The 20,723-nt window shown below is 38.0% G+C and overlaps 1 protein-coding gene and 3 long non-coding RNA genes across 6 annotated transcripts; 2 read left to right on the top strand and 2 right to left on the bottom strand.

The window, feature by feature from the left end:
* Positions 1-1,856: 1,856 nt before the first annotated feature.
* LOC116713905 (uncharacterized) lies at positions 1,857-4,376 on the top strand. Its single transcript, XR_004337943.1, has 2 exons — positions 1,857-3,344; positions 4,068-4,376. It is a non-coding gene; the product is annotated as an uncharacterized LOC116713905 (long non-coding RNA).
* Positions 4,377-4,471: 95 nt separating this feature from the next.
* On the bottom strand, positions 4,472-7,492 carry LOC116713904 (uncharacterized). The gene is made up of 3 exons (XR_004337942.1): positions 6,755-7,492; positions 5,791-6,005; positions 4,472-5,657 (listed from the first exon to the last, which is right to left on the bottom strand). It is a non-coding gene; the product is annotated as an uncharacterized LOC116713904 (long non-coding RNA).
* A 7,079-nt stretch (positions 7,493-14,571) lies between these two features.
* On the top strand, positions 14,572-18,192 carry LOC116713891 (G2/M phase-specific E3 ubiquitin-protein ligase-like). Of its 3 annotated transcripts, none has more exons than XR_004337935.1 (4): positions 14,572-14,695; positions 14,809-15,910; positions 16,750-16,873; positions 17,007-18,192. XR_004337935.1 is itself a non-coding variant. In XM_032554164.1 (4 exons), exons 1-4 carry the CDS (start codon positions 15,083-15,085, stop codon positions 17,240-17,242), a joined length of 663 nt encoding a protein of 220 aa, XP_032410055.1. In that variant the 5' UTR covers positions 14,944-15,082; the 3' UTR covers positions 17,243-18,192. The 3 variants fall into 3 exon arrangements, 1 of the variants encoding a protein (XP_032410055.1); XR_004337934.1 differs by having other exon boundaries at positions 14,594-14,695; positions 16,659-16,873; XM_032554164.1 differs by lacking the exon at positions 14,572-14,695 and having other exon boundaries at positions 14,944-15,124; positions 15,741-15,910; positions 16,659-16,873.
* A 95-nt stretch (positions 18,193-18,287) lies between these two features.
* On the bottom strand, positions 18,288-19,574 carry LOC116713892 (uncharacterized). Its single transcript, XR_004337936.1, has 2 exons — positions 19,320-19,574; positions 18,288-18,596 (listed from the first exon to the last, which is right to left on the bottom strand). It is a non-coding gene; the product is annotated as an uncharacterized LOC116713892 (long non-coding RNA).
* Between the last annotated feature and the right edge of the window lie 1,149 nt (positions 19,575-20,723).

The following is a 20,723-nucleotide window of genomic DNA, read 5'->3' on the forward strand; positions in this document are numbered from 1 at the left end:
TAAACATCGGGAAGCTGCACAGCAGAAGGTTGAAAAACTGGAGAAGGAGAAAAAAGCTGCAGCTAACATTTGTCTGATTGATTCGTGGGGTTCCCAGATACGACGCAAACAGCAGGAGAAAAAGGAACTTCGTGAGGCTGAGAGGAGAGACATGCTGTCCTTAATTGAGCTGGACAGAGTGTGTGGAGGTGAAAGAAGAAAAATCAGCCATCAGAAATGCAAACAGCCTGTTCAGGGGACTCTGCCAGCAGCAAGACCAGGGAGAAGCAGCTCCAAGTCCTGTGAGGGAAAAACCAGCAATGCTTGCAGATCTTCAATGAGTCGTCAGAAGGTTAGCAGTACCACGCCTGCCAGACTTCCCTCACTGGACTCTAGCTCTATACACCTCCCTGAGGATTGCCAAGAGACTGAGAATAACATTGTAAAACTCCCATCCATTCCCATACAAAATGAATAATTGTTTCTCAGCTGGCCAAGGAATGTGAGGGGATTCCCCTGGAGCTGAGGAGAGGGAAGTCTGGGCCTCCATACTTAGGCTTCCGCCCCCACGACCCGACAAGCAGAAGAAAATGGATGGATGGATGGATGGATGGTTCTTCAAATTTGTTTACATAACATCTTTGTAAGATTGTTAGCTACGTCAGACATATGAGGCCTTATCTTTGAAGGTAGCATACACGGTATTAGTAAGTTTAAGTTATTGGTCGTCATTTTAACAAAAGGTTTTCTCTGGGTGCTCCAGTTTTCCTACAAAAACGATAGACAGACCGATAGATAGATAGATAGATAGATAGATAGATAGATAGATAGATAGATAGATAGATAGATAGATAGATAGATAGATAGACCGATAGACAGATAGATAGATAGATAGATAGATAGATAGATAGATAGATAGATAGAGATAAATAATTGTCTTTATTAGTAAAATTAAGTAATCCTACTTCAAATATAAGTTTTCTCTGGGTGCTCCAGTTTCTCTAAAAACACAAGTCACAGACAGACATTGTAATTTGCTCTCTTAGTAAAATCAAATAATCTTGCTTTAAACAAAAGGTTTTCTCTGGGTGCTCCAGTTTTCCTACAAAAACGACAGACAGACAGACAGACAGACAGACAGACAGACAGACAGACAGACAGACAGACAGACAGACAGATAGATAGATAGATAGATAGATAGATAGATAGATAGATAGATAGATAGATGTGAGGCCTTTTAATTGTTATAATTAAAAAGCCTCAAACTTATGACATTAAAAGTGTCATAATAATGACACTTTATTATGTCATTATTATGACATAATAAATCATTATATATATATATATAATGATGTCATCATTATATATATATATGTAGACATATATACATATCACTCTTTCCAATTCTATATATATATATAGATATATATATATACATATATATATATATATGTATGTGTATAAACACATATCACTCTTTCCAATTCAATATATATATATATATGTATGTACGGTGGCCCTGAGGTGCAAAGCACAACAACATTAACGAAAACAGAACGACATTAACGAAAACACAACACATTAACGAAAACACAACGGAAAAGGTATGTCCCAGTGGGAGACCTAAGAAATCGCTGATTGGACTACAGCTCGTTTTACTTTTGAACCGGAAGTTATTCTGGCTACAACGTGTTTTTTAATAACATGAATGTTCTCGGTGATCCAAACCTTACTACTGCTATTCGAGAGTCTTTTGACTCAGGACATACATATGAGGTGATACTGGACATGCTTCGGACCAACCACAAAGTGTCAGTTAGTATGCGTTCACTAAAGACTTATTTAAAAGAAGTGGGGCTACATAGAAGACACAACTACTCTCCACTTCGGGAAGTGAGGCGTGCCATTACGGCCGAGCTGAGAGGACCAGGGCAATTATTTGGCTATCGGACCATGTGGCAAGTTCTCAAACAAAAACACAACCTGTGTGTCAAACGTGATGTTGTAATGAGACTGCTGAGGCAGCTGAACCCTCAAGGCATCGCTCTGAGGACTCGCAGGAGATTTACAAGGCGCACCTATCACTCTATGGGGCCCAATTACATATGGCATGTAGACGGCTACGACAAACTGAAGCCATTCGGCTTGGCCATCTCAGGATGCATTGATGGATTTTCGAGAAGAATGATGTGGCTTGTTTGTGGGGCAACAAACAACAATCCTTCTGTCATTGCCCAGCATTATATAAACTGTGTCAAGAGTCTTGGAGTGATACCAATGAGACTACGAACAGACCTCGGCACAGAGAACGGGACTGTGGCAGCAATACAGTGTACCCTCCGCCATGCGCACACGGATTATTATGCTGGGTCATCAAGCCACAGTTACGGATCATCCACAGGGAATCAACGCATCGAGTCATGGTGGTCTTTTTTCAGAAGAGGAAGGTGGGTACATATCTGTGTTTTTCAGATGTCAAGTACAGCGAAAGCTGATCACGGTCTGAAATCCGTGGAAGCATACAGTCTGAGTTTAAAAAGGATTTGTAAAGTAGGTCCAAACTCTTCGTGTGAAAAACAAGGTTCTGGTGACTTTAGTAACATACAGTACACGTAAGCTCTATGTTAGTTAAGCAAATTTTGCAGGTTCTGCAGTAAGTACTACAATACATATTTGTGATATTAATTTTAGTATTACACACAGGTGGGTAGAGTACTCAAAAATCGTTATGGAGTAATAGACGTTACATACTTTTACTGTTTATAAATAAAGGATGAGGTGAAAGCTACTTCTAAGCTTGTGGTTTGTTTATTGTTGTCATGGCAACTCCATAGGAAGTGCCTATGGAGTTGGCAGTCACATAGCTGTCGTTTTGCCAGTTAACATGCCATATTGAATTAGTTTCAAACATTTATTTTCATAAGGCTTTAGCAAATATTTTGTTTCCAAATTAGAATTTTTCATTGTTTGGTTACAGATGCTATACAAATTTTTAGTTTGTACTTGGAAAATTAGGATGCGATATTCAGTTTGACATAGATTTAGAGCATGCTTTCAATGTTATGGACATGGAGAAAGACAGACAATCTTTTAATCATTTTAAAATGAAAAAGAACAGAACCGTTTCTAATTCAATGTATCCTCAGGTCTCAGTTTTGGATGGACTTGTTTGGAGATTTAAGAGACTCCGGAAACTTCAACGGAAGCGTTGAGCACCAGTGCTTGCTCAGATTCTGCTTCACCAGAGTTCTGCAGAAAGACCTGGATGAATGCAAAAATCTCTGGAATAACCACAGGATCCGGCCAAGCAGACTTGCATCATGTCCTGGGGGGATTCCAAACGAACTCTATCTCTTGCCTCACAGGTAATTGACATCTTCACAAATAGAAATAATGCTTGACATTACATAATAATGCAGAAGTGTTGTTAGCACAAGTTAGGATATCTATTATCTATGTACAAGTATGTACAAGTAACCTATAGCTGTTAATGTATAGTGTATCACAAAAGTAAGTACACCCCTCACATTTCTGCAGGTATTCAAGTATATGGGATGACACCAACAAAATGACACTTTGACACAATGAAAAGTAGTCTGATTACCAAGCATGTCTCCAGACCTAAACCCAATAAAACATCTTTGACATGTCCTCCAAGCCCAGGAGAGTTAAGGCAGTTTTGGTAAATAATGGTGGCCACACCAAATATTGACACTATAGAAATCTTCACTAAGGGGTGTACTCACATTAGTTGCCATTAGTTTAGACATTAATGGCTGTATATAGTTAGTTTGCGGGAAGAATAAATGTACATTCTTACATAAGCTGCACTCAGACTACTTTTCATTGTGTCAAAGTGTCATTTTGTCAGTGTTATCCCATGAAAATATATACTTAAATATCTGCAGAAATGTGAGGGGTGTACTCACTTTGTGATACACTGTATAAGCTGTCACTGATAGTGCTCACTTATACTGTGTCATATAGCCAGCAAACCCCCCCCAAAAAACAGACAATTACAAGTACTTGTACTAAATATATAAAATATTTGTCACAATTCTATTACTAATTATATTCTGACTTTGCAGATATGGTTCAAGAGATTGTGGATTTCCTGTTGAGGACAGTGATCTGGATGTTTTCCCAGAAGCAAGTCAGGTGACAGATTTGTGTGGTGATAAAGACATCGAGGAATACCTACAGCAAGTCATGCAACAACATGGACAACAGCAGTCACAAAACTGGGAGTCAGCTATGGAACTGTATTTATTCCTCAAACACATAGCAAGGCTGTAGACACAAACAACCTGAATAAATTTTTTTTTATATTTTGTGTCCTGTTCATTTTACTCAAATGAAAACTCATTGTTATGGTAAGAACATATAACATAAAATATTATCTATTTTTAGATATTTTCATATGATAGCAAAATCATATGAAAATCATATGAAATCATGCTGATAACTATGAATAAACTGCCACTTTAGAAGGATAGCCCTTCTAAAGTGGCAGTTTATTCATAGTTATCAGCTCATGAAGTCAACAATCCCTTTGGGCAAATTCTGTTATTTGAGACTGGTGTATGTCTGGTTTAGGCTCACGATACGGGCATTTGTCAAAGCTCTACAATATAAAATTTTGTATCATTTTAAAAGGGAATACACTCGGCTTTCATTTAAGCCAAGCTTCGAATCTGACCAACTCGGAGGTCACCACAGCTTGTTAAACAGAAATAACACAAACTCTTTTTGCCTTACCAAGAAACATTGTTTTTAGTCCAGTGGTATCCAGGGACATCAGGGACACAAGAGTTGACAACTGAAATACTCAGACTAAGAAATCTGGAAATGTATACCATATACTGTTTTTTAGATTAGTCCACCATTATGTAATCCATAATAACCACATAAAAACATGACTGCATGGTAGTATAGATTTGGTACATTTCAGGATTTCTTAGTCTGAGTATTTCAGTTGTCAACTCTTGTGTCCCTGGATACCATTGGATTACAAACAATGTTTCTTGGTTAGGCGAAAAGGATTCATGTTATTTTGTTTTAACAAGCTCTGGTGACCTGAGTTGGTCAGATTCAAAACTTGGCTTAAATGAAAGCCGAGTGTATCCCCTTTTAAGATGATACAAAAAACTATATTATGGACATATTAGAAATGCCCGGACCGTGAGCCTAAACCAGACATACACCACTCTAAAAAAAAATACAGAATTTGCCCTAACGGATTGTTGTCTTCATGAGCTGATGTCCCTTTCAAAGCTATCACTTTGAAAAGGACATCATATTATCTAATCTTTTCAGAAATTATGGCAAGGCTTTGCCACCCAGAAATGGAGAACAACATGGACCCATGGAGCAACCATCACAAAATTAGCTGAATGCCAACAGCATTAGAACAAGACTGCCAAGAAATCTCTTCTTTCAGTTTCAGTAGCATCCGAATCCCGGAGCATTTTGTATTCCAAAGTCCATGTTAGCCCTAAAAGCAGCGTAAGATTCCAAAAGTGGCAGTTTCAGTGTATTTGCACAGGTGTTTGCAACAGGAAAGGGTGAATCACTCAAAAACTCAAGATGTGGGGATGGCATCATGCCTGCTGGTGGAATCGCTGTCAGACCTGTAGCAAACATCAGGACTTCCTCTAGACATACAGCAGTGTTTTTCTCTGAAAAATTAAAAGCAATGTAGTTAATAGATAATGCATTGCACAAATGATTTATTTTTATGTATGCTTTCCTCCTAATAAAACAAAGGAAAAAAAACAATTTTAGAATAAAACACAATCCGTCCTTACTAACCTTCGCAATCAAGCAAATAATCTGCCCAGAAGACGATAGTTTTGCCCTCCTTTTGCCGCCTATTGGTTCCTACTGGGCTGAGATCTGGTTTGAACATGGTCTCCAAGTCTGAAGCAGTCAGGGCCTTGGCAGAGAAACATAGGACTGGGGACAGGACACTGGAATGCTGTTGCAGTGCAGCGAAAAACCCCAGACTTGCCAGTCCATCTTTGAATCTGTTAAGGATAAAAACATACACACTGCACTTTATTCATAGCATAGATATGAGGTATTCTAAGTCCTGTGTAAATGTGAACCACATTGTAGTACAATATGTCTAAAAAGAAAAGAAAATTAAATATACAAAGTAAAGCTAACCTTTCACAGTGCTCAAAAATCATCATTAAAAGTAAAAATTTATCATTTCAAACTTTAAAAAAAAATGTTTTCACTGTGCAAAAAAAAACAAAATTGTGTCATGCAACAGTATATTTTTAGAAATCACATTGAAAAATTATTCATGTGCCATACCTATGATTAATCTGACAATGATTAAAAAAAAATATATATATATTTATGATGACAAAAGAAGATTATACCTATTGTACATAAAATTCTGAATGGATGATAAAAGTGGTGAAACTCAGAATTTGGAAAGTATTGCTCAATATATTACAACATTTCACATAATTATTCAGAAGGACACACAAAGATGTTACCAACCAAAGATAAAAAACAAAATCAATTAAGGAAAGAAGCTTGTTAAATTTGATATCTGATCAAGTAATTTCATATCTATAATTTGATCACAATTTTTTATACCCAATTAGTTTTTCATAATAAATTACAACGTCATGATATCAGTGGCAGGTGTGAACAACTGGAAATATGTCATTGATCTTGAGTATTGAGCATCGAATTTTAGAATAGTTTTAAAATCTTTATAACATAATATAATATTAATAGCTCACTGTTTAGTAATTACCGTTGAATGGCACTGTGGTTTCTGTCAAGGATGTACCATCTGAGATACTCCTCTACAAAAGTTTTCTTCTCAGAAATCTTCACACTTCTGAAGCAACCAGCAGTTTGGAACATCCCGCTGTTTTGAAAAATTATATTTAGCAGAGATTCATCTGATTCAGCTTCCAGGACCTATAAAACAAGCAGTTTATTATAAGAAGAAGTACAGAACTATCAATTTGACAACTTCTTCGTTATGAATACAAAAATAGCATAAACATTTTGTGCATTTGTGATTTCACATTTCTTGAGATAGGCTGAAATCAGGCCTTTCAAAACAAAAAGATTTGTCAAGCTTTGAGAAAACGAAATTACTATTTTGTTATAATAATTTCCTAATCTTAATCTGAACGTGAAAATAATCTCCAGTTGGCATACAATAAATCTATTTCCTAAACCTAGGTCATTTCCTACCTGCTTTAGAACTTTCCCTATCTCCTCATCTTGAACATCTTCAACAGTGGCGCTGAAACTTGGATTCCCTATCATGTAGTTGACCAGGTTCTTTGAGAGAAAATGTGGTGCCGGTCCCCCATGTACAATCGATACAGCAATCATCTTTCCTGCTAAAAAATACTCATCTTCCCTGGCAGCTGTTGTACAGAGCAAATTATTACTGTGGGTAATTAAATCTTAGATCTGCTTATGACAGACACATAAGCACATGTTTCTGCAAATTTTTATTTTAGAAGTACTACCACTTCACTAACTAAGGCTAGGGTTAGGGTTAGGGAGAACATTTTCAGTTTTTGTGCTCTTAGTCGACTACTATGGTTTTATTATTTGCTTATGTTGAGTTTGGATGGTACATTTTTTAGATATATAATAGTATTAGACAAAATGATATATATGGAAATTTAAATAAATCCTACTTATAGATTAACAGTAAATAAATAAATGTGAAGAAAAATTTTTGTTTGTCCTACATTTCACATTTTTTTAGGGATTTCTGTGTAGGAAATTTTTTATCTTTTATAAATAGTGTTCTGTGATCAATATTATTTCACTATTATTTTGTTAATGTGGGCTGCCAGTTAAGCTATAATATATTCCTATCTTATAAGTAGCATATCTTATAGGAATATTAAGCTATAAGAAAGAAGGAAGAACATGCTAACAAAAATGCACCAAACAAATTCTCTGTAAATGTGGGTATTTTAGTACAAAAAACTTCTCATGAATTCAATGCTTGAGTCTAACGCAACCTCACCTGTTCTTGGTCAGGTGCTTCTGTCATGACATGGGGGTGAAGATGGTGAGGATAAAGCGGAGAACCCATGTGATGTGGTTTAATGATGAAAAAAGGACAAAACTTCAGGCAGCACAGAGGAGCAAACGCTAGTACCTAGACTCTGGTAGCAACTGGTAAACAGTAATAGGCCGACAGCAGACACAAGACAACTACAGTTTAGACAAGGACCTGACAGAGAACAAGAAACACAGATGGGTATAAATACACAGGGGGTAATCAAGGGAACTAGACACAGTTGGGATTAATCAAGGGTAGACAGGACAACATGGGAACTCAACTGACACAGATACCTATATAAACACACAGAAAAACTAATCCTTTCACAAAATTTATTTACAGAAAATGAGAAATGGTCAAAATAACGAAGAAGATGCAGTGCGTTCAGAACTCAAATAATGCAAAGAAAACAAGTTCATATTCATTTAGAAATAACTATATTAATGTTTTAATTCAAGAAGAGTTAATAAATCAATATCTGGTAGAATAACTAAGGTTTTCAATAGGGTTCAATGCAGTGATCTATGAATTTTTCCAGGGCTGTATATATATACACATTTACAATAAAAATCTTATAAGCTGGTATGTATATTTGATCATTTGAAACTCATCATCAGTAGTGAACCGCAGGATCCCGGGGTGTTTTGGCCATTACCACAATCCCCCTCCCAATGATAGTCAAACCAAGATTGATCAAGGTTTATAACAAGCCACTTAGGGGTCTATACATTAAGTTAAAGCATTGTTTAACCCTCATGTGTATCAGTCTGAAGCAATATACACTGCTCAAAAAAATAAAGGGAACACTTAAACAGGTGTTTAACACTTAAAGTGTTCCCTTTATTTTTCTGAGCAGTATAGTTGATGCTGACTCAGGGTCCGAGCAGACCCCACCAAAGCGAAAACGACAGTTACTTCTGATGCTGGGTAGAGAAGTGGGGCATGGTTGAGCTCCTCACTGAAGTGAAAATGACACAGTTGATGCTGACGCTCTGGTGTAAGGGTCCGATTGGACTCTGAGGCGAAAACGAAACAGGAGCTCTTGCATCCCAAACAGTGAAAAAACGTACTACTACATCTTCTGTGTTACTGGCTGTAACACAGAGGAAGCCAATCTGCTGCTGCAACACTGATGTAGTGCAACACAAAATACAAAGACCAGAGTTTACGTTAGATGCCTTCATGCAGTCGAGTGAACACAGTTAGATAGCTCCTCTGTGTTCCTGGCTGTAACACAGAGGAAGCCAACCTGATCCTTGTTATGAATTAATACCACCACAACACATAACAGCATGCCAGTAGGCCGTGTTAAGTGGGGTTTGATACACCACCAGCATTGTTAAGTAGGATCTGACCCTCTGTAAAACAGAAGGAGACCTAACACAATCCCAAGTGGACGGATTAGGGTAAATACTGAAGAATTAAGCGGTTATGTGAGGATTTGGATTTTGTGTCTTTTCAGTTAATTGAGTCTCTTTGTTGTTGCGTCTTCCCCTTGATTGTTTCCAGCTGTCCCTTGTTTTTCCCGATTACCCCCTGTGTATTTAACCCTGCTTGTGTCACTTGCCCCTCGTCAGATCCATGTTTTGTGCATCTACTTGGGTCTATGTTCCGTGTTTCCTGCATTTTGTGTACTTTATCATTAAAATCAGAATTTCACACTACAACCTGGGTCCAACCATGTCAATCCTCAACACTACAACTCTGCCATTCATGACAGAAGGATCTGACCAAAAGTACTACGGTGAGGATTGCTGTGTCAAATGACCAGAAATGGATACAGACCGAGAGAGATGGATCCTGCAGCAGTTGGAGTTGGTCCAGAAGGATTTATACCAGGATGCTGAGATCTTGCCTTCTCCACTGCTGCTGGAGGAACTGGGACTGGAGTCAAATTATGATCAGCTGAAGAAAGTGTTTCCCACCCCTCAACAGGATTACTTCACCCCTTCAACAATCACGGCGGCTTCCACTGACATTTCCCCGGTGCATCAGAACATTTTTGATTTAGCTTCAGAGGAGGATTTTTGTCCACTCTTTGAACAGTTTAAAAATGACTCTTTTATGTTAGAAACAGTTTTCGAGTTCTATGACTGATTCGTTCAGCGAAAACTATTGAAGTGGAAAATTACAATAAGGTCACATCTGCTAGTTGTATTGCCATATGTTAATTCTAAGTTCCTGTATGGTCGAACAAACATAAAACTATTTGGGTTACATGTACAGGGTTGGGAGTTGTTTTCCACAGCTGCATTAGAACCAGACTGTCTTGCCTCTTGTTTTGGAACCTTTATCCTTGGTATAAAACTCATATGTTGTCTCTGCCTGGTAGAGCTTTTCATCCAGAATTGCTTCATTATTGATTGTCCTACGAGCTCTCTGAGTTGTGCACAATTCATAAGTAAACCTGATTGAGTGATTTTACCTGAACAGTGTTTGGCAATAGTTTTTTCCACAACTCTATCAACAACAGAAACCTCGTCTTCAACTGCTCCAGATTCCTCATCTCTTGCAGCTAAGGTCTCCGTGTCACCTGCAGCAGCAGAAACGCCAGCCCTGGTAAGCGGGCATCCAGCTAAGCTTCTTCCCAGCGTTCTTTCCGAGACCCCCAGCGCTCCTCCCAAGCCATCATTTTTGTTGTGCAGGCAGAGCCTGCGTTCTGCCTGCGGCTAGCTCCTCCGAGCCTTCCTGCGCTGGTTCAAACCAGCCTCCGGACTGCCTTCCAAGGCCCGAGCTCCTCCATCGCCAGCCACCAGAGCCGCCGACTACCCTCCACAAGCTGCCAGAGTAGTTAGCTACCCTCCACATGTCCGTGCATATACCTGTGCAGTCTGCCAGCATTCTAGGTCCTCCTAGAACCGGGGGGGACGTGTCCCCCACAATACTGGAGGCAGGCACATTTGTCCCCCCTAATAATTTCACAGCAGTTGCGAAAAATATTTGATTTTGAAATTTTACTGCTAACTTTGTCTAAAAACATAGCTACTCTAGCCACAATGTTCTATTTCATCACAAGGAAATGAAACAGCAGCAAAATTTGCCTTTTTTGTTGTTGTTTAAAGTTTAATGTCACTGTGAGCAATGGCCACACAACACCTGATAATACTGATCACTTAACATGTGAATTATATTGTATTATATTATATTTGATATTCAGGAGAATAGCAGTGCTAGAATAGTGATGCTGTTGAAGAAAGGTGAAGCGACCGAGGAAGCTCTGGTGAGGTCTTCAATTAGTTTATTGAATATTAACTGGTTTTAATTTTTAAATAAACTAAACTATTTTATTATGAGAAAAGCAGGTCAGGGATAGTTTGTGTGTATACGTTTCTGTGAGGCTGCTTATCTGAGCATTATAGTTTTCTGTACATTCTTCCTGCTAAGATATGGGGGAATTTTTCTGCCATAATTTGAGAGTCAATATTTTCAATTTGAAAGCAGGATTACATGTCTTTTTTTGTCAAAATGTGTAATGTTTGTACACCAACCTTTGTTCTTGTGCTCTCACAGAACTCTGCTCATCAACGAAACATTCTCTGCTTGCTTTTTGAACAAAGATGTAAGTGTTGTACTGGGTGCATTTGTTTCCTTCTAGTGGGTGTGCCTGTGTGGCTACTATTGATAGCCAATATTAAAGAGCACACATTTTCAGGTTGGCTTGATATCATGTCATGACTATGCTGTAACACAGTTGATCAGAATACTGTTAGCATCTGCTGGTGGGTGTTTAGTTTAACATGGAGCAGAAAGCGGAAGCTGTTTCTTCCTACATCTGGTGAGTGGTTCAGGTTGCTACAATTGAAAGTAGCCATATTCACCCATACACAGGCTCACCTGTGCTTGAAGGAAACAAATGCATCCAGTACACTTTTTTTCTATTCACTGAGAGGCTGCCAGGTGATGGTGCCTTTTTGTTCCAAAAGCAAGCAGAAAGTTTTGCGTATGCTAGCATAGAGTTTTGCAGGAGTTTGAGGAGCAAGGTTGGAGACCAAACACTACAAGTTTTGAGACAAAATACATGAAGTCCTGCTCTAGGTTCCTCTCACAGTCAGGTTAATTGGGTTTTCTAAATTTCTCGTTTGGTGTGAGTGTGCATGGTTGTGTTTCCTGTCTGTGATGCCCTGCAACAGACTTGTCCAGGGTGTACTGTGCCTGTTGCTAATTGGCTGCTGCAGATAGGCACCAGCAGCATTCCTGATCCTAGTGGGATAAAGGTGTAAGAGAATGAATGGATTAAATTAAACGCAAAGAGAAAAAGAAGAGGGAAATGGACAGGACTGAAAGGCAAGGGGTTCTTCCTGGATACCGAGGTGAGGAAAGTAGACAGAAGAAGGCGGCTCAGCAGAACCTGAAGACACAGAACAACGTTACTGAGCCAGGAAGAGCTGTTCATCATCAATCGGTCGTTCTAGATCGTGACAGTCACTGTGACATTGCTGACAACAACACAAGTCTTGAAATGCGTCAAAAAATCGTGTACGACCAACTTTCACTTATAAAGAAAAAAGAAGATATGAAAAGGACTTTTATGGAGGAAAAGTTAATGGAAGACATTAAACATCGGGAAGCTGCACAGCAGAAGGTTGAAAAACTGGAGGAGAAAAAAGCTGCAGCTAACATTTGTCTGATTGATTCGTGGGGTTCCCAGATACGACGCAAACAGCAGGAGAAAAAGGAACTTCGTGAGGCTGAGAGGAGAGACATGCTGTCCTTAATTGAGCTGGACAGAGTGTGTGGAGGTGAAAGTAGAAAAATCAGCCATCAGAAATGCAAACAGCCTGTTCAGGGGACTCTGCCAGCAGCAAGACCAGGGAGAAGCAGCTCCAAGTCCTGTGCGGGAAAAACCAGCAATGCTTGCAGATCTTCAATGAGTCGTCAGAAGGTTAGCAGTACCACGCCTGCCAGACTTCCCTCACTGGACTCTAGCTCTATACACCTCCCTGAGGATTGCCAAGAGACTGAGAATAACATTGTAAAACTCCCATCCATTCCCATACAAAATGAATAATTGTTTCTCAGCTGGCCAAGGAATGTGAGGGGATTCCCCTGGAGCTGAGGAGAGGGAAGTCTGGGCCTCCATACTTAGGCTTCCGCCCCCACGACCCGACAAGCAGAAGAAAATGGATGGATGGATGGATGGATGGATGGCTCTTCAATATAGTTGACCGAACACGGTACTATCACTTAGTAGAAGTTAAATTGGCTTGTTTTGTCTTTTTTTCCTTGTTTATCAGTTGGAAAATTGTCAGACTCGTCCGATTCCGACCCGGAGGTTGTTATTAGAAAAAACTCCGAGTTTGATCTTGCTGATACACTGGTAAGTACAACTTAAAATGTATTTGGTCTTTTGTTTGTATTTGGTTGAGTGACCACAACAAGAGCATTTTACCTAAGCTTCATAGGACTATGCCGATGTTTTTATGTGAAATTGTGTTTCATTTTCTTCAGCCATGGGAACCTATGGATGAAAGCAGTCCTTTGCAAAAGGTGGCAGAAACAGAGTAAGTTATATTTTAGGTACATGCCATAGCATGGTGTGTGTATGTGTATCAAAAGTATTATAGCCTTCAGTGAATTTTCATACAGTACGTACTGGTGACATGTTGAATGTGGATATTTTTAAATTATGTGGTTATGGGAACATGTCCTGGGAAGCATTTGTATTTTTTTTCAAGATGTTTGTTTTTAAATGTTGAATATACTGGCGTGGAAATAATTATTACACTACCCTTGCTTTCTTCAATGTCTTATACATTTTACAAGTATACAGTTGTTTAGATAAATATAACAAAAAGGTTCACAAGAGTTTCAGCAAATAACTTTTGTCAAATAGTTTTGCATGTTTTTTGCGATAATGAGTAAAATCACTTTGCTTCTATAAAGATGGCATTGTACTGCCAAAACTGCTTTTAGGCATTCCATGTTTTAAATTATGTCTGTTTTAGTCAGATGACGGACAGAGGAGTTACAGTGCAATAAAATGATTGAGACATTGAAGAAAACTGGGTGATCCCATAATTTATACTTTGACAGCATATGCTCAAAATACCCATTAATATGTTTTTTCATTGTCCTCTAAGGAATGGCGTTGGGGATCTTGTACTTGCAAATGAAGTACAACAGGTACAAACTTTTTATTATCTCACACAACAATCCACAGATTTTTATCTCAAACCTTTAAGTAAAATATTTAAATATTAAAAGAACTGCAGGTTAGTCAATCATTAAGTTTTACTCTTGTCTTTTCTCTGTTTTCAGGTTATGGACTTGGATAACAATGGCAACAATCCAGGCACCAGTCAATGTCTCACTGTCCAGAGCTCCTGTTAAAGGTGTGTAGGGGCTTCTGTCATAAAAAAGAAGTGTGTTTGTAGTGTCATCATGACAAAGTAATACTGATACATCTATTGTAAATTTATGTACTTTGGATGTTGTATATGTAATTTCTGACATAAATTGAATGTTTTGTGAAGGAAAGTTGGAAGTACACCTTTATGCTTTTTTTTTTTTTTTTACCTCATCTATATTGTGCATGTTTTTTCTCCACAGAGACTACACCACTCTCTTTGAGCCCATTGTTATTGATGATGATGATGATGAGATTGAATATTTTACAGAAGACAAAAAGCAGGACCTGCCCCCAGAAGAACATTTGTTAGTAATTTCAATATTTTGTATTAAATTAATCTGCATCCTGGTCCTGAACGTAATTACATAATGCTAAGTGTGATCAATCAACTGTTTTAAAATAAGTTTATTTTTTCTAGACAAACAAACGTGCAGCCACATGATATTATTGCAGAACTGGCCAAGAATATTGACCACAAGAAAGTCAGCCGGTTCAACATATGTCGTACTGATGTGTGGGATGGAGCTGAGCTGTTCGGGGCTTTCAGAGGAGCACATACTCCGACAAGAATGACATGTTCATCAAATTTAACGATGATGCTGGCTGTTTGGAGGAAGGGTTGGACACAGGTGGCCCGAGGCGTGAGTTTCTCACACTTCTTATGGCCATTCTGAGAAATCGTCCTATCTTTGATGGACCCCCAGAAGCTCGTTACGTTGGGTGCAATTCGAGAGGTGAGTCATTTTTGGGTTAGTGAACCTAACTAACCTTAGTTAGTGAAGTGGTAGTACTTCTAAAATAAAAATTTGCAGAAACATGTGCTTATGTGTCTGTCATAAGCAGATCTAAGATTTAATTACCCACAGTAATAATTTGCTCTGTACAACAGCTGCCAGGGAAGATGAGTATTTTTTAGCAGGAAAGATGATTGCTGTATCGATTGTACATGGGGGACCGGCACCACATTTTCTCTCAAAGAACCTGGTCAACTACATGATAGGGAATCCAAGTTTCAGCGCCACTGTTGAAGATGTTCAAGATGAGGAGATAGGGAAAGTTCTAAAGCAGGTAGGAAATGACCTAGGTTTAGGAAATAGATTTATTGTATGCCAACTGGAGATTATTTTCACGTTCAGATTAAGATTAGGAAATTATTATAACAAAATAGTAATTTCGTTTTCTCAAAGCTTGACAAATCTTTTTGTTTTGAAAGGCCTGATTTCAGCCTATCTCAAGAAATGTGAAATCACAAATGCACAAAATGTTTATGCTATTTTTGTATTCATAACGAAGAAGTTGTCAAATTGATAGTTCTGTACTTCTTCTTATAATAAACTGCTTGTTTTATAGGTCCTGGAAGCTGAATCAGATGAATCTCTGCTAAATATAATTTTTCAAAACAGCGGGATGTTCCAAACTGCTGGTTGCTTCAGAAGTGTGAAGATTTCTGAGAAGAAAACTTTTGTAGAGGAGTATCTCAGATGGTACATCCTTGACAGAAACCACAGTGCCATTCAACGGTAATTACTAAACAGTGAGCTATTAATATTATATTATGTTATAAAGATTTTAAAACTATTCTAAAATTCGATGCTCAATACTCAAGATCAATGACATATTTCCAGTTGTTCACACCTGCCACTGATATCATGACGTTGTAATTTATTATGAAAAACTAATTGGGTATAAAAAATTGTGATCAAATTATAGATATGAAATTACTTGATCAGATATCAAATTTAACAAGCTTCTTTCCTTAATTGATTTTGTTTTTTATCTTTGGTTGGTAACATCTTTGTGTGTCCTTCTGAATAATTATGTGAAATGTTGTAATATATTGAGCAATACTTTCCAAATTCTGAGTTTCACCACTTTTATCATCCATTCAGAATTTTATGTACAATAGGTATAATCTTCTTTTCTCATCATAAATATATATATATATATTTTTAATCATTGTCAGATTAATCATAGGTATGGCACATGAATAATTTTTCAATGTGATTTCTAAAAATATACTGTTGCATGACACAATTTTGTTTTTTTTGCACAGTGAAAACATTTTTTTTTAAAGTTTGAAATGATAAATTTTTACTTTTAATGATGATTTTTGAGCACTGTGAAAGGTTAGCTTTACTTTGTATATTTAATTTTCTTTTCTTTTTAGACATATTGTACTACAATGTGGTTCACATTTACACAGGACTTAGAATACCTCATATCTATGCTATGAATAAAGTGCAGTGTGTATGTTTTTATCCTTAACAGATTCAAAGATGGACTGGCAAGTCTGGGGTTTTTCGCTGCACTGCAACAGCATTCCAGTGTCCTGTCCCCAGTCCTATGTTTCTCTGCCAAGGCCCTGACTGCTTCAGACTTGGAGACCATGTTCAAACCAGATCTCAGCCCAGTAGGAACCAATAGGCGGCAAAAGGAGGGCAAAACTATCGTCTTCTGGGCAGATTATTTGCTTGATTGCGAAGGTTAGTAAGGACGGATTGTGTTTTATTCTAAAATTGTTTTTTTTCCTTTGTTTTATTAGGAGGAAAGCATACATAAAAATAAATCATTTGTGCAATGCATTATCTATTAACTACATTGCTTTTAATTTTTCAGAGAAAAACACTGCTGTATGTCTAGAGGAAGTCCTGATGTTTGCTACAGGTCTGACAGCGATTCCACCAGCAGGCATGATGCCATCCCCACATCTTGAGTTTTTGAGTGATTCACCCTTTCCTGTTGCAAACACCTGTGCAAATACACTGAAACTGCCACTTTTGGAATCTTACGCTGCTTTTAGGGCTAACATGGACTTTGGAATACAAAATGCTCCGGGATTCGGATGCTACTGAAACTGAAAGAAGAGATTTCTTGGCAGTCTTGTTCTAATGCTGTTGGCATTCAGCTAATTTTGTGATGGTTGCTCCATGGGTCCATGTTGTTCTCCATTTCTGGGTGGCAAAGCCTTGCCATAATTTCTGAAAAGATTAGATAATATGATGTCCTTTTCAAAGTGATAGCTTTGAAAGGGACATCAGCTCATGAAGACAACAATCCGTTAGGGCAAATTCTGTATTTTTTTTTAGAGTGGTGTATGTCTGGTTTAGGCTCACGGTCCGGGCATTTCTAATATGTCCATAATATAGTTTTTTGTATCATCTTAAAAGGGGATACACTCGGCTTTCATTTAAGCCAAGTTTTGAATCTGACCAACTCAGGTCACCAGAGCTTGTTAAAACAAAATAACATGAATCCTTTTCGCCTAACCAAGAAACATTGTTTGTAATCCAATGGTATCCAGGGACACAAGAGTTGACAACTGAAATACTCAGACTAAGAAATCCTGAAATGTACCAAATCTATACTACCATGCAGTCATGTTTTTATGTGGTTATTATGGATTACATAATGGTGGACTAATCTAAAAAACAGTATATGGTATACATTTCCAGATTTCTTAGTCTGAGTATTTCAGTTGTCAACTCTTGTGTCCCTGATGTCCCTGGATACCACTGGACTAAAAACAATGTTTCTTGGTAAGGCAAAAAGAGTTTGTGTTATTTCTGTTTAACAAGCTGTGGTGACCTCCGAGTTGGTCAGATTCGAAGCTTGGCTTAAATGAAAGCCGAGTGTATTCCCTTTTAAAATGATACAAAATTTTATATTGTAGAGCTTTGACAAATGCCCGTATCGTGAGCCTAAACCAGACATACACCAGTCTCAAATAACAGAATTTGCCCAAAGGGATTGTTGACTTCATGAGCTGATAACTATGAATAAACTGCCACTTTAGAAGGGCTATCCTTCTAAAGTGGCAGTTTATTCATAGTTATCAGCATGATTTCATATGATTTTCATATGATTTTGCTATCATATGAAAATATCTAAAAATAGATAATATTTTATGTTATATGTTCTTACCATAACAATGAGTTTTCATTTGAGTAAAATGAACAGGACACAAAATATAAAAAAAAATTTATTCAGGTTGTTTGTGTCTACAGCCTTGCTATGTGTTTGAGGAATAAATACAGTTCCATAGCTGACTCCCAGTTTTGTGACTGCTGTTGTCCATGTTGTTGCATGACTTGCTGTAGGTATTCCTCGATGTCTTTATCACCACACAAATCTGTCACCTGACTTGCTTCTGGGAAAACATCCAGATCACTGTCCTCAACAGGAAATCCACAATCTCTTGAACCATATCTGCAAAGTCAGAATATAATTAGTAATAGAATTGTGACAAATATTTTATATATTTAGTACAAGTACTTGTAATTGTCTGTTTTTTGGGGGGGGTTTGCTGGCTATATGACACAGTATAAGTGAGCACTATCAGTGACAGCTTATACAGTGTATCACAAAGTGAGTACACCCCTCACATTTCTGCAGATATTTAAGTATATATTTTCATGGGATAACACTGACAAAATGACACTTTGACACAATGAAAAGTAGTCTGAGTGCAGCTTATGTAAGAATGTACATTTATTCTTCCCGCAAACTAACTATATACAGCCATTAATGTCTAAACTAATGGCAACTAATGTGAGTACACCCCTTAGTGAAGATTTCTATAGTGTCAATATTTGGTGTGGCCACCATTATTTACCAAAACTGCCTTAACTCTCCTGGGCTTGGAGGACATGTCAAAGATGTTTTATTGGGTTTAGGTCTGGAGACATGCTTGGTAATCAGACTACTTTTCATTGTGTCAAAGTGTCATTTTGTTGGTGTCATCCCATATACTTGAATACCTGCAGAAATGTGAGGGGTGTACTTACTTTTGTGATACACTATACATTAACAGCTATAGGTTACTTGTACATACTTGTACATAGATAATAGATATCCTAACTTGTGCTAACAACACTTCTGCATTATTATGTAATGTCAAGCATTATTTCTATTTGTGAAGATGTCAATTACCTGTGAGGCAAGAGATAGAGTTCGTTTGGAATCCCCCCAGGACATGATGCAAGTCTGCTTGGCCGGATCCTGTGGTTATTCCAGAGATTTTTGCATTCATCCAGGTCTTTCTGCAGAACTCTGGTGAAGCAGAATCTGAGCAAGCACTGGTGCTCAACGCTTCCGTTGAAGTTTCCGGAGTCTCTTAAATCTCCAAACAAGTCCATCCAAAACTGAGACCTGAGGATACATTGAATTAGAAACGGTTCTGTTCTTTTTCATTTTAAAATGATTAAAAGATTGTCTGTCTTTCTCCATGTCCATAACATTGAAAGCATGCTCTAAATCTATGTCAAACTGAATATCGCATCCTAATTTTCCAAGTACAAACTAAAAATTTGTATAGCATCTGTAACCAAACAATGAAAAATTCTAATTTGGAAACAAAATATTTGCTAAAGCCTTATGAAAATAAATGTTTGAAACTAATTCAATATGGCATGTTAACTGGCAAAACGACAGCTATGTGACTGCCAACTCCATAGGCACTTCCTATGGAGTTGCCATGACAACAATAAACAAACCACAAGCTTAGAAGTAGCTTTCACCTCATCCTTTATTTATAAACAGTAAAAGTATGTAACGTCTATTACTCCATAACGATTTTTGAGTACTCTACCCACCTGTGTGTAATACTAAAATTAATATCACAAATATGTATTGTAGTACTTACTGCAGAACCTGCAAAATTTGCTTAACTAACATAGAGCTTACGTGTACTGTATGTTACTAAAGTCACCAGAACCTTGTTTTTCACACGAAGAGTTTGGACCTACTTTACAAATCCTTTTTAAACTCAGACTGTATGCTTCCACGGATTTCAGACCGTGATCAGCTTTCGCTGTACTTGACATCTGAAAAACACAGATATGTACCCACCTTCCTCTTCTGAAAAAAGACCACCATGACTCGATGCGTTGATTCCCTGTGGATGATCCGTAACTGTGGCTTGATGACCCAGCATAATAATCCGTGTGCGCATGGCGGAGGGTACACTGTATTGCTGCCACAGTCCCGTTCTCTGTGCCGAGGTCTGTTCGTAGTCTCATTGGTATCACTCCAAGACTCTTGACACAGTTTATATAATGCTGGGCAATGACAGAAGGATTGTTGTTTGTTGCCCCACAAACAAGCCACATCATTCTTCTCGAAAATCCATCAATGCATCCTGAGATGGCCAAGCCGAATGGCTTCAGTTTGTCGTAGCCGTCTACATGCCATATGTAATTGGGCCCCATAGAGTGATAGGTGCGCCTTGTAAATCTCCTGCGAGTCCTCAGAGCGATGCCTTGAGGGTTCAGCTGCCTCAGCAGTCTCATTACAACATCACGTTTGACACACAGGTTGTGTTTTTGTTTGAGAACT

Source organism: Xiphophorus hellerii, chromosome 23 (genome assembly GCF_003331165.1).
Source record: "Xiphophorus hellerii strain 12219 chromosome 23, Xiphophorus_hellerii-4.1, whole genome shotgun sequence".
NCBI classification, from domain to species: Eukaryota; Metazoa; Chordata; class Actinopteri; order Cyprinodontiformes; family Poeciliidae; genus Xiphophorus; species Xiphophorus hellerii.